This window comes from Pseudochaenichthys georgianus, chromosome 7, assembly GCF_902827115.2.
Source record: "Pseudochaenichthys georgianus chromosome 7, fPseGeo1.2, whole genome shotgun sequence".
Classification (NCBI taxonomy): Eukaryota; Metazoa; Chordata; class Actinopteri; order Perciformes; family Channichthyidae; genus Pseudochaenichthys; species Pseudochaenichthys georgianus.
The window spans coordinates 9,731,647-9,754,304 of record NC_047509.1 but is presented as its reverse complement, the minus strand read 5'-3'; the positions used below and the strand labels follow the sequence as shown (position 1 = coordinate 9,754,304).

Sequence of the window (22,658 nt, the reverse complement as noted above, 5' to 3'; positions counted from 1 at the left end):
GTTATTAATTCTGTCAAAAATATTTACTTTAAGGTTACCTGTCTTTATTGGTTAAATATCCAACAGTGGGATCGGTAGCAGCAGCGACTGTGAACCCCTTTGTGAGCTCCAGTACCTCCCGTCATCATGCACACACCCACAATGTGAGAACACTCCACATAAATCAATACCCGCCTATCAGGAGGCACAACTACAGATCTGTGATTCATAATGTATGTCAGATCCATTCAATTATGTCAATGGAAAGTCAAGCCGAGTCACTTATCAAACACCTACATACATCGAGTGATTTCAGATAACAATATCATTTATATGTAATGATTCTTCTGCAATGTATTACGTTGCCACAACCAGGGCTTCATCTGCTGACGGTAAACGGCTGAATTGATAACGTTTATAAAAACGTCAACATACCACGGTGGAAAATTTGCCAGCCAGAGCATTTTCTCTCTTCCATTACTGAGAGAAGTGGGGCTGTTAGGCGCCATAATGTCATGATGTGAGACACCGTTTACCGTCAAAGCAATCATAGAAATAGATAAAAGACACAAACAGTATACACATTTTTCATGAGGGATTTATTATTCATAGATGCATTGGTTTACAACAATCTATATTATCTACTCTTACAAGCTCGATAAGAGCGAATTCTGCAATGTTTGTGGAGGGAATGAAAAATAGACTAACGAGTATAAAGAAGCTACGTTTTCTTTTGATCAATTGATTATACTTTAAATACAAATATCAGATCATGTTGGCAGTGAATAATTTCATTTAAAAAGCAACCTCTTTCTTTACCTCTACATTTTTCTTTTTTATATATTATGACTAATAGAATAAAATCAGGTAGTGAGGGCCCCAACATAGCATTAAGTAGCAATACAGAGGGGGGCAGCTTTTCATTGTGAAGTGCTAACTAGCCTTGTTCCCTTTCCTTTGGCTTCTCTGCTCATCCTGGTCCTTTTGTGTACACACATAAAATAAGAAAATGATTAAGAGACAGCTTCACAAACGGGTTTTTGTGATCTCACTCTACTGTACAGAAATAACTATATTAAGAACAAAATGAAACAAATGATGATAAAAAATGTCCCCTGGAAGAGAGTGTTTGGTTACGTAAATGAAGCAGTAGTTTTTTGGAAACTTTGGGAATATAAAGTCACATAGGCTGTGAGTGAGGCGGCCTCGCAGTGGAGAGTCTTGGACCTCGTGGTCAGAGAGAAGGCACGCGATCGAAATGAAGATTGGGCAGCTCCATGTGTTCATCGTGGTTCATCTCCGGGCTGTGGCCGAGCTCGTCTGTGCTCTCCGGAGATTCGTAGGGATAACCTTCACATATCTCCTCATCCTCCTGCTCCTCTTTAATGCTGTGTCAGGGAAAACAACGTGTAATCAGGACTTGTGATCACATAATTACATTCAATCATGTAGCTCCAGAGAGGACACTTACAAAGCCTGTGGAGGGGACTGTGTAGCGCTGCTGTCACTTTGGTATCCAGACCCATTAACCAGGGCTCCATTCATCTGCTCCTGGAGGAGGTGAGGCAGCGAGTGAAATGGGATGCTGCCCAGAGGGTTGTAGAGACAGTTGCTGCCGTCTAGACCACCACTCTGAAAAAAGTTAAAATTCTCATTATCACACTGCAGCAACACATTACATACCTCATTCACACCAACGGTGTTTCAGGGCCGGTTCGGAGCTGGAGCTTGAAAAGCACCGGGTTTTCCTGTTCACACCGCAGCGGAGCAGCCTCTTAGCTCCGGAATCCGGTTCGTTTCAAGCACCAAAAAATTGTCCGGCTAGAGCAAAAGCACTGCATACGTCACGCTTACGTCGAGGCGGGGGCAGGGGCGGGATCAACTCCTGAACAACAACAAAAAGCCCGCGTTTTATCCAGTTTGTACACAACGATGGAGAAACTTAACAAGCAGCAGTGGTCCACTGAAGAGACCAGCTACCTGCTGGGAATCTGGTCTTCCGAAGAGGTACAGAGGAAGCGGGAGCACAATCGGCCATTGTTGTTGTTGTGAGCTGTGAGGGGTTTCCGCGCGGTTTGGCTTTATGAAGCAGGCACGCAAACGGTTACGTCATGACGCAAACGATGACGCAAAGACGCAGCACCAGTCGGACTCTGGGCCGTGTGAAAAGAGCCGGAGCTAAACCGAAGAACCGGTTCTGAACCTGAAAAGCTCTAGCACGGAGCTTGAACCGGAGTTGCGTTGGTGTGAATGAGGTATCAGATAAAGTCGAGAACATTCCAGACTATTATGAGAATTATGAAGTATGGGCAAATAGTGTCGTATAACAATTTAACACATTTCAGTTTTTATATTATAAAAAAGGGCTTTAAGTCAGTCTTACCTGAGGAGCAGACCCCGATACGCTCTGGTTGTTATGTGAGTTTTTCTGCAAGGACCTATAAATAGAGATAAAGAGAAAAGCGACAAAAAGTTATATTTAATTCAGAATCAACTCCTTAAGGGATCGAGATATGCATCATAGATTTGGGCTGGCACTATGTTAAGAGCAATATTTGGTGCTCGCTGACTGTAGCAGCCGTAAAGGTTAATGTTAGATGAGTGAAATATCAGTCTGAACTCTCATTTTCACTTATCCTAGTCCCAACTCTACACCGCACAAGAACAGTTTTCCCCCATGATATCTACATGGTTCATTCAATGGTTAAGATCATTTATATTCTTTACTTTGATATTATGCATGAAGTAATATTTAAGCCCTCTTCTACAGGCGTTTTGGGAGGGAATTTTCAGAGGGAAATCTGCTGCTGTTCCCTGACTGGTGTAGGAACAGTAACATACTGTAGGAGAGTGGAGCTTAATGGGATACCCTTAAACTTATGGCACTGTGACCATCTGCCTCAACAAACACTCTGCTTCCAGGTCTGTTAGTTTCATTAAATACACACAAGTTAGGTGTCTGAGTCACCGTGACAAGGCATGACAAGCCGAATAACACAATAACGTGGCGTTTTCAAACACCTGCTGACAGGAGTGTTTCTGAGTGATCAAGGTTGTGGGAAATATCACTTTGCTCTCAAAGGCACCCATTTGCTTGTTTGAACATGCCAAATCTAATTTTGTTTGTGGCGCTGGTGGACTTAGGACTTGCTTACAGTAAATATTGTGTGTACTTCTCAGGTGGGGCTTGAAGGTCAGAAATGGCCTGCTTATCAGACTTGTAGTTCAATCTGAAAACCACCCAGGGTGAGAGCGAACGTACCCGGTACCAGCAGCCTTCTGAGGTCGTCTCCTGTGGAACTCGATCTCGTCCACTGTCCACACGGCTCCCTTCACATTCTCCAAACGTAAAAAGCATTTATGGAGGCTGAGATTATGTCTGACAGCGTTCTGGAAGATTAAAGAAGAGATTACAATTAGGGATTATTTAGTTATTTGCATCCATGTAGTTACATGAAATGTAACCAAATGTTTTCTGGAGAGTTCTTCTGTTTTTTGATGAAAATCTAAAAGACATTAACTCAGTTCATACCTTCCAAGTAGCTGCATTACGCCGGAAATATGCAAAGGTTCTTGTGAACCAGTTGTAGATTTCATTTAACGTCAGCTGGTTGCGAGGAGATTCAAATATTGCCTGATAGAGAAAGAAAGAGCAATGAGATATTAAAACATCTATTTTGTTTCTTTATGCATTGGAAGTTTAAAAAGAGAGAAAGTGAATGTTACCTGTCTTATGAGGGATGCGTATGTAAATGGCGGTCTAACTTCTGTGCTTAAGTAGAACTCCTTATTATCAACTATATCTGTGGAAAGACATACAAAAAACTATATTTATTCACCAACATATATACAGAAAGAGCATGAAACAAAGATGATAACATTTCCAATTCAATGAAAATAGAAGTGACTTATAAGCCACTTTTCTGTGTCTCTTAGACATGTGTTCATCTTTGCAGAGACATGTTTCAGCTAAAAAAGAAGAATGGAAATAATGAAAAATTGTCTCACCGTTACCTTGGCTGACGGAGCGGCTGTAGCGCCTCCGTACGGGGGTCCCAGTGAACATGCTGTTGGCGGTGAGGACTGAGGGGGATTCAGAGAGCGGCGTCAGGGGGGTGGAGGGAGCCGTGGCACTCTGAGACAAACTCATCTGAGGAGGGCCTTTGGGCATTGTTGACTGGGAGAAGGACACATTGGGCAACAGATTCACCTGAAAAAAACAAAGCAGTTATGTACAGAATGTCAGCGTTACTGTAGACAAAGCAATATTTATCTTAATTGAAGGAAGCCGTTGCAGCAGGTACTTACAGGCTGCGCTGTGGGTTTGGGTTCAGAGGACTTGAGATGAGCCATCATAGCCTGCAGCCGCTCTTTGTCCTTCTTCAACTGCGATAGAGCGGGACACAGGAATAGAAGTGAGAGAGTTGCTGAATGCACAGCTTGTGTTAGGTGAGGAAATGACATTTTGGTGTGGGAATACTTCTAGCATCCTGAGAAGTGTTATTATCTATAGAGACTCACTTCTGTTTCCAGGCCTGGTGTGAAAACAAACCACCACTGCTAACACTTCCTGCATATACTGTCAGAGTTTATAAAAAAACTCTTCCCTTTCTTTGGCAATAGTCTAAAAGAGGACTGTATATTTCACTCATTCAATCAAAAATATATTGTCCCTTTAGTCATTGTATTTTAAAATGAGAAATATAAAAACAAAACAAAAAATCGAAACATACTACATTCTTAAGCATACCTGCAGTTCCAGCTGCTGAACCACCTGCATCTGCACACGACACTGTGCTGTGCTCTTGTCATCCAGTATATGTTCAACATTCAAATGCCTGCAGACAAATGCATACAAAATTGTTTCACACTCTACGAAAAACAAAGAGGATAATGGCAAATAATCGTAATAATTAGATCTAAAATGATATTGATTTCAACTCACTAATATTAAAATCATCCCAGGGCTTAACGTAACAAACAGGGGTGTAAATAAATGATTGTAAAATAACAGGAAACGATTTACGGCTCTTGTGTCTAGATCAGTGTTTCTCAAACTTTTTCATACCAAGGACCACTTAACCAATAAAAAAAAACTCGCGGACCACCTAACTCCACAAATATCCAAAAACACATCGTTTTTTACAAATCGCCTGAAAATGGTACAAACAAGTGGCCACATGTGTGATGAAGGTGTTGCGCTGGGCTATATCATGCAATCGAAAGTGAAACTTAAGCTCGCTCCATAGCGGAGATATTCCCGCGAGAGTGCGGAAAACTTAAATTTATTTATTTATTTCAAATGTGAAATGTTACCAATATACTCACGGACCACTAGGGGGCGCTCACGGACCACCAGTGGTCCGCGGACCACACTTTGAGAAGCACTGGTCTAGATGACTATATCATTAAGGCTGCGGCCACACGAGGACGAAAACGGCTAAACGCATAGGATTAACGCAAACGCAAAAAAGCTTCCGTCCACACGCAATAGTTATCCGGATAGTGTCCACACGAGACCGCTCCGTTTAGCTCCAACCGCTGGAGAAGCTGCAGTACATGTACGTGGCGCTGACGCATGGTTGTAATGGTTGCCCTTCTGTTTATTCTCCGCGGTGGGGGTCGAGGGAACCGGGCAGAGTTTTTCGCCAGTCAACGTGTATTAAAGTTTAAATCTTCCGACAAAATTATAAAAGTGCCGGTCAAAGGTCTTCTTTGTTATTTATTGAGCTTTAAAACAAATGAATAACGACTCTATATAATATAATGATAAAATACACGGAGCCTCTCTTTTTCCTCCCTCTCTTCGGACAGCGTCAGTGTCTGTCTCATGCAGCAGCTCATCCAGTAATGAGTGACCCGGCCGACAGTAAAAATATATATATATAACATATTTATAACTAGTTTAGGGAGTTTGAGAGGTAATTAAAATAGCTAAGGGTGATGATCTGACTTGAAGTGTGTGTTTTGCTGCAGCGGGAGGAGCTGCAGGTGAGCAGAGCTGCGTGTCTCCGTCCTGTCAGATTAGACTTCACTCGTGTTTAGGTCCATATCGAGAGAAAGATAAATAATCTGAATTCAGTGTGCAGTTTACTTTGACGCGGGGGTGAGCAGCAGAGGTGGGGAGAGGCGGGGCTATTGCCTCATCATTATCAGAAAATGATCATAGGGCGTACACACGGAGCCGTTGGACCCCCCAGAGCGTTGCGTATGCCTTTCTATCCACCTTGGGACCCGTTATCGTTTCCTCAGTCGTTTAGTGCCGTATTCGGTCGTCCTCGTGTGGCCGAACGGTCTATATGACACTAAACAGTAATGCAAACGACCGTTTTCGTCCTCGTGTGCCCGGGCCTAAGTAAACATTATGCCAGCTTCAGGGGAATGCACACTTTCACTCACTTGAGAAATGCCTGAAAGTCTCCAAACACAGTCTCACAGCCGGGCCATTTACACATGCCATTTCCATAGAGGGCATGGCTATTCTGTGTGATCTCCAGATCCAGTGACCTGCTGCAACGAGTACAAAGTTCAGATATTAGTCATACTTCTTAGAGACAACATGTTGGCACAGCTCAAGCACAATAAAAACAGGGTTCGTAGAAACTGAAGCTCTGACAGGGCAGTACCTTTCTTTCCTCCTCAGCAAACTGTGAAGACCGTTGGTAGAGGATTGTTGACTGGAAGACTCTCTGGGGTCTCCACCGGTGGACAGAGTGCTACCATCACAGCCTGAAATAGTATTTATAAATAGATTCTTGTGTTAAAATACACCCGGGTCCTACTACGCTTGTATGAGTCACTTCTTAGTTTAAGGAGGAGTTTATTATGTACAGTTAGCTTAAATTAAAGCAGACCGTCTAGCAATAAAACCCATCTACTTGAAGGTTTTATTCATCAGTTTTAGTCGAAACTGTTTTAGAGAGACGTTGAATTCACTTTATGATCATTTTGGTAGATGCAGTCTGTGTTGCCGATAGACTGAGAGGTGTTTCTGTTATAAGGCTACCATTATTGATATAAATTGGTCAGCTTAACACTTAAAAGGGTCATTTAAACCGAGTCCTTGGCTCAGTCGTGTTACCTGAAAGCATTTCAAGGTGTTTTTTTAAAAGCTAGGCAGTAATGAGTGTACGCAGCGTACCTGTGAGTGCGATGGGGCTGCTGGGTAGGACGGACAGCAGGCCCTGTCTCTGCAGGTTGAGGAGATGTTGCTGCTGCATCTGAAGGAGCTGCTGCTGGATGGCAATCTGCTGCGCTGTCAGCTGGGACAGAGACGGGACACAACATCTGTTAGAAAACACTGTCCTTATGCCTCGTGCTGAATACAGCTTGGTTTGATTCAGTGATGATCCGAGATAAACAAGACGATATGATAGAGAATGTCCTTTAGAAGACCTTTATCATCATACTGCACACACACACACACACACACACACACACACACACACACACACACACACACACACACACACACACACACACACACACACACACACACACACACACACACACACACACACACACACACACACACACACACACACACACACACACACACACACACACACACACACACACAGTCCGGTGCTGTCCAATCCCTTACAGTAGCTTACAAAGGTAATGAAATCAGCTAATGTCATTAGCTATGTATGGAAAAAACAAGCATCCATTTGAGCGGTCTGATGCAGCTTATTTGTATCATTATATTCTCTATTGGTCAATTATTGTGATCAGAAACTAGCATTACTAGTATTTTCGCCATTTCAGTTGTGTATAAAAGATCTAATGGAAGAAATAGCCACTTTTGTTTTTATCTAAATAGATCAAAAGAAACACAGAGCAAATGTTTTCGCTAAGAGCAGATTAAATATTGTTTTCTTGACTCTACAACCGGCTGTCTACAATGTTTCCTTTAACTGAACATGTCAAGCACACGCATGCACAGGACACTCAGTCAATGACTGCAAGTGTGAGTTGTGTGACAGAGCAACATGTAGTTCCTGAACATGCGATGCACCATAAATGGTTCCACTAACAACACGCAACTGCCTTTAGACTAATTGGAAATCATTAGAAATAAGTGCCTCCCACAGCTAAAAGCACCTCCTACGTGATTATGGACTAGTACTGTTACAGTTTCACCCTCACTCAGAACTGGATAGTTTGAACGTGATATATCAGGATCATTTCAATTATAATCACTATAATTTAAATGTATTTGTCTTATAACCTTTTGTACTACTGAACTACACTGAAGTAGAATAACACCCAATTCAGGAACTAATTATCTTTGCTGCATGACCACGGAAATAATCAAATATTCATTAACTAGCAATATTAATAATTAACTGTTTAGCCGTTAACAGACAATAAGAATGTTTAAATGTTAACAAGGGTTTACGATATGTCCAAAATAAAATTCTAAGTAAGTATTCCCATCATGAACTGATAAAACACAATGCGATACTGACTACAAAGTTACCTCTTGACTAACAATCCCAGCATTCTTCTGCTGCAGCAGCTGGATATTTAGCTGCTCTTGCTGGTTCTTGAAGACCTCTTGAATTTGTTGCTGCAAAAACATTGATGACATATTAGCAAGGATAAATAAAAAGCATCGTGTGTCATGTAGGCTTTGATAAACACATTCTGAACCATGCATTACCTGGTGTAACATGAGTGCTTTCTGCTGCTGGAGCATGGCCTGGAGCTGCTGGGGACTGAGGACCTGCTGCTGTGGAGCCTCTGCTGGTGGGGTCATCATGGAGACTGACACTGGAAACTGCAGCATCCACAGATACAACAGTTACAATCCATAATGCAGAACTAAATAAAAGCCTTTGAAAAGTATATATGTAGAAGGGATCATTAAAAACCTGTCCTGACTTTAACTAATTCTCTTATGGTGCAAAAACATTGATATTAAGTAACCAGTCGTGCCAACATTAATTACACTGTAATTGAGTTTTTCAATTTTAACTGTATTGTAATATTATATTTTAACTGTACTATGTATTATTTTATTGACCTGTACTTAAATCATGTCTTATAATTGTTTGTGTGAGAGATTATGCAATGTTTTTAGTCTTTGTTGATTGTTATGTACCGGCCTGAGGACTGCAGATGGAAATGAGCATATAATTGGCATAATTCATATCTTCTCTTTTCTGAGATTAATGTATTTGTATGCATGGTCCTTGTTGAAATAAACACATAATACATTATACATTATAGAAGGGCTGTTCTGGGTGTTTTTCTGCGCATACAAGCTAATATTCAATCTACAGTATCTGGGCTGTATTAGAGTGCAGAAAATCAACAAACTATCAAGGAGTAACCTGCTTTTTGGTTATGCATGTTTACAGAGTTCTAAAATAGATTTTAATAAGAGCACAGACGCAAGACGAAGACTTCGCAAGGGAAATGTTTTCCTGTGACAGAAAGTGTGGCAGGATAAAAAGGAAAACATGTAGTAGTGCATTCTTGTATCCAAAATAATTAAATCCAAAGTTCAACTTAAACTGAAACAAACAGGTCAAAATACACTTCCACTGCTGAGCTGACCCGAGGTCACGTAAAAGTGTTATGTCTCCCACACAACATCACTGATCTGTATAAACAGTTTGTTTTTACACCACCTTTATGCTAGCCTTGGTTAATATGATAGTAGGTCCAATAAAAAGGTAGTTCAATTGCATAGTCACAACACTTCACTTTATGAACATGAAAAAAAAGCAAGCCAATCAAAACCAATTAATTTGTTGTTTAAAAGCTTTGCAGGAAACAGGTTATATCAGTGCAAGTCAACATGTTGTTCTTTATTTTCCCCTGTTATCGCCTTTGTGTTCATTTAGTGGGTTTACTGTAAACTCCAGTACATGGACAACAACTAGAAGGGACCCACTACTACACACAAGTAATATCAAACTGCCTTTTTTAAAATGATAAATTATGATGATAATTTTCAATCGATTATTCATTTCATCTTTACGATGTAAAGAAATCGTGAAAAAAAATATATGACCTCCCACAGCCCAATGTACGTCTTAAGAAGTATGTTCTGTCCGAGCAACAGTCCTAAGCATAAAAGTAATTGGTTAAATACGAAATTATGATAAATTAAAGAATTAAAACCTCATGTGTGAACCAGCAAATGACTGACATGGTTTAAAAAAAAAAGAATAAACCTCAACTATCATAATAAATGCCACTTTTTTTCTTTTCAACATTTTCCGCTGGTCGACTTCACTGTTGGCAGTTTGTTGCAGCTTTATAAATAACTAAAGTCACTCACAGTAGTTCTGCTTATTATTTATTATTCACCATTCACAGGTCAATCTATCAGACTGAACCTGACTATATTCCCACTTCTGCTCAAAATGAAGCCTAGAAAAACAACAACATTGGATGACCTCAGGGAATTAGAACTCCATCAAAACAACAACAACAACCAGTGCTACAAAAACAACAACAACATCCTCTGTGAGGCACGCAGCAATTACCACACCACCCCCCTCCCTGTCAAGCCTCACAGCTAGAGGGCTGTTTACAGTAAACACAAACAGTAATCAAAATCGCAGAGACATATAAATAATGAATATAAAAAGCATACAGAGCCTGTTTATGAAAACAGAACTTGAGATTCGTATTTTAATTAAGGTCTGAATCACAAACAAACATGTCTCTCCCAGGCAGGGTCTGTTTTGAATCGGGTAAACAAACTGACAGTGAATTTCACAGGCTTTGCGCTAACAATAACAGACGACTGCCTCCTACTTTGTCCTTTCTTATGAAATGCAATGCTCCAGAGGTGGCCAACAAAGCAGTGAAAACAGGTCTATCCCACAAAGAGAGCCAGTTGGCCCCCTCTATTTTCCTGTGGACACCATCAACACAACAACAGCCTCTGCCTAATCCCTGTTGCCATGGTAGCCAGCAAGTCCAAACATATTCTGTTGTTGTTATTGTTGAAAGTCATACCAGTGAGCAACTGAGTGTAAACACGGATCTGTTCCTGCAAGACTGGTCTTGTGAACTCTGAGATGACTGACGGCAAACGGGAACGCTACAAACTCACTGAAAGACAAACTCAATCGGCGCAACACAACGGATGTGGCCCAAAAAAAACATGGATATATTCAGTAATAAATTCAACTGAAAATGAAGGGATCTAAAAATATGTAATTACAAAATACAAGCTCGATTTCATTGACAAACACAGAAGCTTCAAAATTAAATAATAAAACATGATTAAATAAATAGCATTAAATAAATGAGTTTGACCAACCTGATAGTCTCCATTGAAAAGTCTGTCTTTCTCCTCAGCAGTAATGTTCTGCCTGTCTAGCTCCACTAACCTACATGATGTGAGCAACAAAACTAATAATATGACACTGATCCCTCCGCCCAGCAGAGCCGGCTCCCCCGCCCCACCCCCCCTCCCAGCCTCAGAAAAACCTCCCCCATCCCCTCTCTAGCAGAAATATAAAACACGGCAGTTTGGAGAACCTAAGAAACTCACGGTGAAATGTTCAAGGTTGCAATGTTACAAGACAAAACACCCCAGATTCTCAAAAACGGACAAGAGCAGATATGATGTGTGTATACCAGCCCAGCATTACATACTGTATATTTAAATGTGGAATAACTAATGGGGATGAACACTTTAGTGAAGTAAAAGAAGGATCCGTTGCAATAGTTGTTTTTTGAGAACAAACATGCCTCTCTGCAGCCGTATGGTGTGACCACAAAGTAAAAGAACTGCAGAATAAAGCTTTTCTGAAAACAACAGCATTGCTTCAGGACTGCAACAAACTATTCATTATGTATGAATCAGCACACTGATAAAAGTTTGGTCTGAAATAAGTCCACTGTGAGTTCCGGCAGCCACGAGTGACGTCGGAACATTGCTTTTCTTAAAACAAGAAACTGTTGATAACCAACACATGAAGCAAAACAAGCAGACACTCCTCACGACTGTCACGGTTCTCTTTAAAGCCCCTGTCACACTGTCCCGAAATGGACACCCGATAAAGGAAATGTTCAAATTCGGCTCTGATCGTATCAACATCGGGCCATTCGTGAGGGCATCTAAGCCATCGTATGACCGCCGGTGGAGTTTCTCAGGCTCCGGCAGCAACTTCGTGAGCGGCAACTTCGTAAGGCACTCGTGAGGGCATCTTGTCGAATCGTGTCATCTTCGTGTTAACTTATCATCGGTGCATTCGCCCTCACTCTGATCGGGGCGAATGCCCGATGGCACCGATGATAACAAGATGCCCTCACGAAGGGCAAAATTGATACACGAATTCAACACGAAAATGAACCTTCGCAAGGTCCTTCGGCTATTTTTTGGCATGTCAAAGATTTTGCCTCCGCTCACGAAGTTGCTGCCGGAGCCTGAGAAACTCCGCCGGCGGTCATACGATGGCTTAAGATGCCCTCACGAACGGCCCGATGTTGCTACGATCACAGCCGAATTTGAACATTTCCTATATCGTGTGTCCATCTGGTTGTTTTATTGCACAACAAAATCATGTAAACATATTATGTAAATAACCCAATTTGTGTTCTGTGAAACTGAAAAGGATATAATATATTATTTTGAAGGAGAGTTGACAGGAAGTTGTTGCTATGGAAACAACATTACGGAGAAAACTTAATATTTTCTACATATAAAGACGGATAAAGTAAAGAACAAAGTCTGAAGATATCAGTGCAGTATCATAGTACTGTAACATAATTGTTTTTGGTACTTTCATTGCAGTTGTATGTCTTAAATGTAATGTAAATGTTGCCTTCGTGTGTGGTTCGGGGCCATCTTCGTGCGAAATTCACAATTCCATATTCGTGTTTCCACCGGGTGTCAATTTCGGGACAGTGTGACAGGGGCTTAATGGCCCACTTTCAAATCAAACAGTTAGAAATCAAGACTAGATCGGAGCACACAAACGTGTTCCTTTTCTTTAATGCCAACACACATTTGTTAGAACCTAGATTTATTCAACAAAATGTCATCAATATGCTATAGTAAATGTTATTGATTCCACTGAGAGGACAATCTCACAACAATGTAAGAAAAGGGATGCAAATTCAAAATATGTTCATTATTGATTCATCTACAAATAGTTTTCTTAATATCCATGCATTAGTATTTTCACATCACAAAGTCCATTGCTTAAGGTCTATGCGACATCTTCAAACTACTTGGTTTGTCTCCAACAGTCCAAAGGGCAAAGATATCCTGTTTACTATCATGTTAGACATAAACAAAAGAATTACACTTTCACATTTGTAAGCTGGATCCAGGAAATGCCTGAAAAGTTTGGCTTAAAAGGGTTTAAAGTATGCAGCTATCAAAATAACTGTTGCTCAATTTCCCTTTGAAGTAATCAAATAAAACTGAAGTATAGCATCTAGTGTTTTCACAATACTGGAAGGTTTCATATTTTGGTGCAATATGCAAAGAAAAACCCTACATATATTGCAACTTTTATAGAAAATATTGATTTTAAAATCTGTGTGTTGCAGCTGGGAGTGACTGACCCTTGGTGCCTCGGCAAGAGGAGTCTGGCTGCCCCTCACTCCACTCTCATTCTCGATGGTATTCCCGTTCTCTGTCTGACTCGCTGGAATAACGTGGCTTGTGGGTTCTGACCCAGACTCATGCATCTGGACTCCAATGACCTGAGGAAGGAAATGCATATGAACGAAAACCACTGGATAAAGCAGATCAATAATAATAATGACATGCAGGGAGTAGATAAGGGGGAGGCGTGTGGTGCAGTGGGTTGTGTCAGGTGGTCACAGGTTCAACCCCCACTGCCGTCAGCACGTCGTTGTGTCCCTGGGCAAGACACTTCACCCCAAGTTGCCCACAGTACAACAAGTGACATGCAATGTTACTTGTTGTGACATTCTTAGAAAGATTTAACAATATCAAAATGAAGGAACCAATAACACAGTCGATCACCATGTCAAATTAATAAACGTAACCTCAAATGTGAAAACGGACCGTACTAAAAGTTAAGAAGTACACTGTTATAGCTTTCCCCAGCAAGACAAACATTCTCTTCAACAAGTGAGAGAGGAACATGTTAGGTCTATTTGTTGAATAACCGAGTGCTGCCATGACTACTGTAAACACAGGGGCCCTGGGTCTGTGTTTATGTGCAAACATATCTTCCTTCTGGAACAATTTACCATTAACCAGGTGGTGCGATAAACGGCTGTGGCAGTCGTACAATGCACAAATAAGCTTTTATGTATACAGCTTGGGCGTGTTTGAGGTAAAAGCTAAGCAGCATAAACAAAGGTAAATAAAGCAGGCAAACAAATAATGTGAGTAGATGGAAACCTACACAATGAAAAAGACCACCGAGCCTCAAGGATAATGTCATTATTCTTCGGCTTCCCCAACTATCACATTCACATATTGAGAATCTGTTAAAATATCAATCAGTTGAGCCCCACTGAAAGCCAACATCAACATTTGGGCAACATCTGACAGAAGAAATTATAAGACTTACAGTTACAAATGGAAGAAGGAAAACAGCTCCCAGTGTTTCCTGCATGTGTCTGAATAGTGACTACTGAACAGTTAGTTATGTCTAGCTGCAGCAACGCGTCATCATTTAGACGATTAAAACAAAGGTAATTCCTGCAATCCAAATCGTAAACATATCTAATCAAAAGAGGCAGATTTGGTTGAGGTTTTCCACTCTGTTTACTTTTGCTTTCAGGATCAGGATTATTTCTGAAGACAAAGGCCAGTCTTTCCTGTAGACATTTTTGAAGACGCCAGGGGTGATTAAGGTTGTAGAGCCAGGATGAACACTGGGCCCGTGCCACATTCGTTCCACTATGCATCATTTTACAAACAGCCTTATCTGGATACTGTAATAATATGATCATTGGGAAGTCATGCTGCAGTGCAACCGTTTTTAAAGAGGAACTGCGTAATCAGTACATGATTCATTTCTACTTTATTTATTTTTAACACAGGGGCAACCCTCCAGCAGTGGGGGCCACTTCTCTTCAAAGAATGCAGAGGAAACCCTGCAGAGAGGCCTTTCCTAGGAATGAGTAAACAATATACACCCTTTTTCTTAAGAATATCGTTTTGGACAAATGGTTTCACACAAGCTTTTAGTTAGCATCATCAATCAATGGATAAGGCTAACCATTTAAACACAAGGAAACTAAAGCAATTTAAATAAACAAAAAATATACTTTTAAATCAATCATGCTAACATTTGTTGATACCAACTGGTTAACATTTATACAAACACATTCCCCAAAAAAAATCAGAAACACATTTTTGCTCAAGTTCACATTTACAGATACTGCAGACCAAACATTTTTACATCAGCTTTCAGGGACAAATGGTGTCCTTGGTAATGTATTGCATAGAGATGTATTTGCAGCAGTGCATTATGATATGAGCATTTTGTAACAAGCTAAGACGTTTCACATTTAATACAGTATTCCCACTGATACCTAACTTTACTATTATCAAACTATGGTTAGTGTATTAACCTACCTATAACTACAACTGATAACCACAAAAGCCTCTGATAATTTAGTTTTTAATGCACTTAACCAGTTTGGTTTCATTATACATTGTTGTAGTCTTCGGTGTCGACTGATACTCGTCAGTGCGATCATTTACAATCTTACAAATGTCGATAACCTTGAAGATGTAATACCGTAGAAAGTTATAACCTCAGCTTATCTTCGTTAAATGAAATCTGATTAAAGCTGGTTCATTCTGTCTGAAGTTTACTTAGCAACACTTCCAGACACAATTTCGACAGACAATCAAACCCTAAAGCTTATAAGGTGCGTACATTACGTTGCTAATGATCGTTATCTGAAGTAACGTCAGGTACATTATAGCTACACTAAGTTAGCCTGATATGAATGGAGTCAATATCCGTTAACGCCAACCGTAGACTGCAGTCTGAGGTCTACAATGAGGACTTGAGCCTTTAACTAGACACTAACACCGAGAAAGAGCAGGTTTAAAGCTGTGTTAACCAACATTAATATCATAGAGTAGGCTGTCTTTGAAGAACACATGTTAGCTAGTATAACAAATAGTGAGCGACGGGGAGGTAACGTTTGTGTTAACAGAACAACAAAAGCTAGCTTTCCTAACGCTAGCCTGTATGAAACGCTTCTCTCAGCCATTCGTTTTGACACCCCGTAATATCACATTAAATCCAACGTTAAAATAACTCCAGTGAGTGTAAGCACACTGTTTAACTAAGCTTTACTCACCGAATTGTGTGCGGGCGGACAGACTTTTGCTCGGCGTGGTGTCTGAGGATCAGCCCTCTGAGCTCTGCCTCCTTCCCCTGTAGCTAGCTAGCCACAAGTTGCTAACAGAGGGCGTGGCTTAGGTGAAAGTAAACATTGGTGACGTCACGCGAGACTTCAGTTAAAGAAAGTATTTATATTGTATCTATTTAATTTGCCCATACAAAATCAACCAATGCAATTATTATTGGGGGTGAACATCTTGTCAATTAGTTGGAATGTAATGATGAACAGTTTATGGTTGACCTATTTAAAAAAAGTCAGATTCATAAAGCTAAATAAGCCAACAAAGCTAAAGAAATGCATGTCAGTAGCTAAATATATCACTATTCATCTTGCCTTCTGGTTTAGTTGAAATGGTATGTCTCGTTATTTGTACATTCTTATAACCTGAAACGCATAACAATTACTTGAGTATTTCCATTTTATGCTACTTTGTACTTACTCCACTACAATTCAGAGGTAAATCGTGTGCTTTTACTCCAATACATGTATGTAGTACCTTTAGTTATTTTGCAGATTTGGATTACTAATGTGAAATAAATCAACACTTAAATATGACTTAGTTACACCTGGAGTAATTACACGAGCTACCCTACAGTATACAAAGTAATTAAAACTTGCCGAGTCCGACCCTTGTCAATTAACTACAGGGGTCCCTCAGGGCTCTGTTCTTGGTCCCCTCCTCTTCTCCTTGTACACAAACTCGCTCGGATCAGTCATTAGCCCGCACGGTTTTTCATACCAATGCTACGCTGACGACACCCAATTAATTCTGTCCTTTCTCTCAGAGACCCAGGTCGTCGCACGCATCTCTGCTTGTCTAGCTGACATCTCTCAGTGGATGTCTGATCATCACCTCAAGCTCAACCTTGACAAGACTGAACTGCTTTTGAAAAAAACTGCTGGAAAAGATTGTCCCACTCTTGACCTAACAATCAACATTGGCACCTCTGTTGTTTCCCCGACTCAGACTGCAAGGAATCTGGGTGTGACCCTAGATAACAACCTGTCCTTCACTGCAAACATCGCTGCTACAACCGGCTGCTGCAGATACATGCTTTACAACATCAGGAGGATGCGTCCCCAGCTGACCCAGAAAGCGACGCAGGTTCTGGTCCAGGCTCTCGTCATCTCACGCCTAGACTACTGCAACTCCCTCCTGGCTGGTCTACCTGCATGTGTCATCCGACCTCTGCAGCTCATCCAGAATGCAGCTGCTCGCCTGGTCTTCAACCTTCCTAAATTCTCCCACACCATGCCGCTCCTCCGCTGCCTTCACTGGCTTCCGATAACTGCTAGAATCCACTTCAAGACAATGGTACTTGCGTACCATGCTGCGAATGGATCTGGCCCTTCCTACATCCAGGACATGGTTAAACCGTACACCCCAGCACGTGCACTCCGCTCTGCATCAACCAAACGACTCGCTGCACCATCGCTGCGAAGGGGACCCAAGTTCCCATCAGCAAAAACATGTGGGTTTGCTATCCTGGCTCCAAAATGGTGGAATGAGCTCCCCATTGACATCAGGACAGCAGATAGCTTACACACCTTCCGGCGCAGACTGAAAACGCATCTCTTTCGACTCCACTTCGAGCGATAGAACTATTAACAAAGCACTTATATACTAATAAAGGGCTGGCTTATCGAAAGCCAGTTGAGTAGCACTTGAAATGTTTTTGCTCTATGAAGCCTGATGTACTTATATGATTCTGTTTTCTTCAAGTTTGTATTTTGTTGGTCGAACGCACTTATTGTAAGTCGCTTTGGATAAAAGCGTCAGCTAAATGCAATGTAATGTAATGTAATGTAATGCTGCACCTTTACCAGCTTTAATAAACACATTAAGGCATCAATGATTATAATCAAAAGATATATTGTTCTGAAATGGACAATCTGCATAATGAGTACATTTACTTTTTGTATTTGAAGTATATTTTGATGCTTATACTTTAGCAACATTTTGAATGCAGGACTTTTACTTGTAACAGAGTTTTCCTACACCCGGGTACTTCTACTTTTAATGAAGTACAAGATCTGAGTACTTCTCCAACCTCTGGTAACCAGGCAAAGGCAGAGGTGAAAACTATGTCTCCCTGCACCACTAACCAAACATGGCTCAGTCATAAAAAGTCATTTCATCAAGATTGTACGATCCAACAACAACACAAACATCCTGCTCAGTACTGTCTGTGAACAGATTCATTGCACATCGATGCTGCATACTGTAGATTACTGTCATTGTACGGACAATACTGCATTCATACAAGATACGAGAGGATCGTTGTATGAAATGTATCCTGTAAACTGTGGTTTGTCCATGTATTGATAAAACCACAAGAGGGAGCAGTTTCCTTCTGGAAGTCATGAAATGGTGGCTTAAGGTCAACTAGGCATGGGTCTGAGTGAAATTAAAGCCTTTCAGTGCCTCAGTTTGTTCCAATGGCCACAAGAAAACTTCAATCAATCAATCAATCAATGTTTATTTATATAGCCCAATATCACAAATGTTACATTTGTCCCAGTGGTCTTCACAGTGTGTACAGAATATCAGTATGACAATACGACACCCTCTGTCCTTAGACCCTCACATCGTACAAGTAAAAACTTCCGGACAAAACCCACAGTTTAAAGGGGGAAATGGGAGAAACCTCAGGGAGAGCAACAGAGGAGGGATCCCTCTCCCAGGACGGACAGACGTGCAATAGATGCCGTGTGTAAATTGAAAAGATAATACATTTGCAACATAGGTAGTCCAAATGTTTGGAAATGCATGTGTGTATAATAGGAAGATGAATCCACGAGGATATCCATCCAGGACCTATGATCCAGGACCACAGCCACAACTCAAGATCCAGGGCTCGCGATCCAGGACACAGGACCGCAGGATCATCCATGACTCTGGATCCCGGCGTATATAGACACCAAAAAGAAAGAAATTTGGGGAAGCTGGGTTAATCGGAACATGAGAGTACACAGGTATAGACAGAGAGAAGGAAGAAGTAAGATGTCCCCAAACTAAGCCTATATCAGCAAAACTAGGGGCTGAATCTAATCAGCCCTAACTATAAGCTTTATCAAAAAGGAAGGTCTTAAGCGCACTCTTAAAAACGGATAGGGTGTCTGCCGCCCGAACACAAACTGGAAGCTGATTCCACAAATGTGGAGCTTGATAAGAAAAGGCTCTGGCTCCCATTGTACTTTTAGAGACTCTAGGAACAACCAACAACCCTGCATTCTTGGAACGCAATGCCCTAGTAAGACAGTAGGGGTTCTTTAAGGTAAGATGGCGCCTGCCCATTAAGGGCTTTGTAGGCGAGAAGAAGAATTTTAAATTCTATCCTGTAGGGAGCCAGTGTAAGGCAGCCAGAACAGGAGTAATGTGGTCCCTTTTCCTAACTCTGGTTAGTACACGAGCTGCAGCATTTTGAATCAGCTGAAGCGACTTGACTGACTTCTTGGTACTCCCTGATAATAAAGAGTTACAATAATCCAGCCTAGAAGTAACAAATGCATGGACTAGTTTCTCTGCATCGTTTTGAGGCAAGATATGCCTGATTTTTGCAATGTTACGTAGATGGAAGTAGGCGGTCCTTGAAATTGATTTTATGTGGGCGTTAAAGGATAAATCCTGATCAAATATAACACCAAGATTCCTTACAGTCTCACTGGAGGCCAAATTAATGCCATCCATAGTTAGTATATCTTTAGATAATTTGTTTCGTAGATTCTTCGGGCCAAGTACAATAACTTCAGTTTTGGTCGTGTTTAACATCAAAAAGTTTAAGGTCATCCACGTTTTTAAGTCCTTAAGTCTTGAATTTTATTTAGATGATTAATTTCATCAGGCTTGATTGATAAATATAGTTGAGTATCATCCGCATAACAATGAAAGTTTACAGAATGATTCCTTATAATATTGCCTAACGGAAGCATATATAATGTGAACAGAATAGGTCCGAGCACTGAACCCTGTGGCACTCCATGGCTAACTTTGGTTTGCATGGAAGATTCATCGTTAACACGTACAAACTGAGAGCGTTCAGATAGGACCTAAACCAGCCTCAAGCAGTTCCCTGTATGCCAACTAAGTGCTCTTGTCTTTGCAATAGGATATCATGGTCGATAGTATCAAATGCAGCACTGAGATCGAGCAAAACAAGAATAGAGACAAGTCCCTTGTCTGAGGCTATTAGAATGTCATTTGTGACTTTAACCAGATCTGTCTCTGTGCTATGATGTGTTCTAAAGCCAGACTGAAAATCTTCAGATAAATCATTGTTTTTTAAGTAATCACACAACTGTTTTGCGACCGCTTTCTCAAGAATCTTTGAGAGGAACGGAAGATTAGAAATAGGTCTATAGTTGGCTAAAACCTCTGGATCGAGGTTGTGCTTTTTAAGAAGCGTTTTTATCACTGCTACTTTGAATGATTGTGGAACATAGCCTGATAATAAAGACATATTCATAATATTTAATAAAGAAGTGCTAATTAATGGAAAAACTTCCTTCAACAGCTTAGTTGGAGTTGGGTCTAACATGCACATTGATGGTTTAGAAGAGAGAATCATTGAATTTAATTGTTCAAGGTTAATGGCTGAAAAGCATTCTAGTTTACTATCTAGTGTAATATTAGAACTTACGTTTCCGGGAGCTGTTGATAACACTATACTGGTCAAAGGCAAGAGGTCATTAATTTTGTTTCTAAGAGTAACCATTTTATCGTTAAAAAAGCACATAAAATCATTACTACTGAGTGCTATGGGAATAGAAGGCTCAATGGAGCTGTGGCTCTCTGTCAGCCTGGCTACAGTGCTGAAAATAAATCTTGCATTATTCTTATTCTCATCTATTAATGAAGAGTAGTAGGCTGCTCTCGCTTTACACAGTGCTTTCTTATATTCATTGAGAGTAATATGCCAAATTAAACGAGATTTTTCAAGTTTAGTGGAACGCCATATCCTTTCAAGTTGTCTCGACTTTTGCTTTATTTTGCGGATTTCGGCATTATGCCATGGAGCTAATCTATGTTGTTTTATTTTCTTCTTTTTCAAAGGAGCAACAGAGTCTAATTTTATTCGCAGCGCATCTGTAGCACTATCAACAACATGATCAATTTGGGGTGGTGTACATTTTGTATAAGTTTCCTCCCTTACATGCAGACATGCTATCGAGTTAAGTATTGGTGGAATCTCTTCCTTAAATTTGCCTAGGAGAGAGCGCAGAGAAGCGTGTAAGACTGCGACTCCGCCTCCTGGTCTCAACTCCAGTTTGTCATGGATTAAGTCCACAAAGCCCTGAAATGTTTGCCGAAATGAGATCTGCACCTTCCAAAGTAGGATGAATGCCGTCTCTCTTAATCAGACCAGGTTTTCCCCAGAAGGCTGTCCAATTATTTACGAAGCCCACATTGTTTGCTGGGCACCACCAAGACAACCAGCGCTGAAATGATGACATGCGGCTATACATGTCATCATTGATCAGATTGGGGAGGGGACCAGACTTCCAGTTTGTTTTGAACATATTTTTAATAGCTGCTTGAGAAAAAAGTCCTTTAGGATTAATAAAACATGTCTTTATTTGATTTAACGTGATAGCAAATTAATTAGTGGAAAATGGATGTTATCAAATTCATGTATACATCTAAGAGTTGAACACAATTCCAACAAAGACAAACCCCTAACCCTAACCCACAAACTGGATCTATGTTGGTAATGTGAGGTTTTTTTTATTAGTTCAATGCAATATGGATATTCACATCACAGACACAGTACAGCAAGTATTTCAAACAGCAAATGTTGAAAGTGTAGGCATCTTTATTTCTCAAACACGTGTGTAAAACTAACAGAGAAACATGACAATTTCACAAGCTGAACACAGAGGACATTCTAAACTTCTGGTAAACACAAGGCACCATCCAAGATCAACAATTAGTTACATAGTCTGAGGACTGAAGTGAGTGGTCAACATTATGTGCAAGGGTACATAAGTATACACACCTGCGTGCGTACACACACACACACACACACACACACACACACACACACACACACACACACACACACACACACACACACACACACACACACACACACACACACACACACACACACACACACACACACACACACACACACACACACACACACACACACACACACACACACACACACACACACACACACACACACACACACACACACACACACACACACACACACACACAGGGTTGGGGAGATCTGCTTTTTAACATACTCTGCCGCCGTTCCGTGGTCCAGCCCCGTCCTGCACTTTTTAACCAGTCTTTTAAAACAGTCTTGTTCTGGAGCTTTTATAATGCTTTTAAAAGGGTTTTT

At 40.8% G+C, this 22,658-nt stretch overlaps 1 protein-coding gene across 5 annotated transcripts; it reads right to left on the bottom strand.

Annotated features, from left to right (window-relative positions):
- Positions 1–559: 559 nt before the first annotated feature.
- Positions 560–16,356, bottom strand: LOC117449698 (forkhead box protein P1-B-like). 5 transcript variants are annotated; one of them, XM_034087520.1, is made up of 16 exons: positions 16,261–16,356; positions 13,525–13,665; positions 8,645–8,761; positions 8,462–8,551; positions 7,121–7,241; positions 6,606–6,708; positions 6,379–6,489; positions 4,730–4,817; positions 4,288–4,365; positions 3,988–4,189; positions 3,706–3,782; positions 3,512–3,613; positions 3,242–3,369; positions 2,363–2,417; positions 1,451–1,611; positions 560–1,367 (listed from the first exon to the last, which is right to left on the bottom strand). In XM_034087520.1, exons 2-16 carry the CDS (start codon positions 13,648–13,650, stop codon positions 1,214–1,216), a joined length of 1,713 nt encoding a protein of 570 aa, XP_033943411.1. In that variant the 5' UTR covers positions 13,651–13,665; positions 16,261–16,356; the 3' UTR covers positions 560–1,213. The 5 variants fall into 5 exon arrangements, with proteins under 5 accessions (XP_033943411.1, XP_033943414.1, XP_033943409.1 ...); XM_034087523.1 differs by having other exon boundaries at positions 3,994–4,189; XM_034087518.1 differs by having other exon boundaries at positions 8,462–8,761.
- Positions 16,357–22,658: the final 6,302 nt, after the last annotated feature.

Bases quoted from the DNA above. Each gene is read 5' to 3' on its own strand.
- LOC117449698 (XM_034087518.1), bottom strand. From the start codon at position 13,650: ATGCATGAGTCTGGGTCAGAACCCACAAGCCACGTTATTCCAGCGAGT. The intron at 3,783-3,987 runs GTGAGACAATTT...GTCTTTCCACAG, and splicing joins CTCCGTCAGCCAAGGTAACG to ATATAGTTGATAATAAGGAG. The intron at 3,370-3,511 runs GTATGAACTGAG...TTAATCTTCCAG, and splicing joins GTAATGCAGCTACTTGGAAG to AACGCTGTCAGACATAATCT.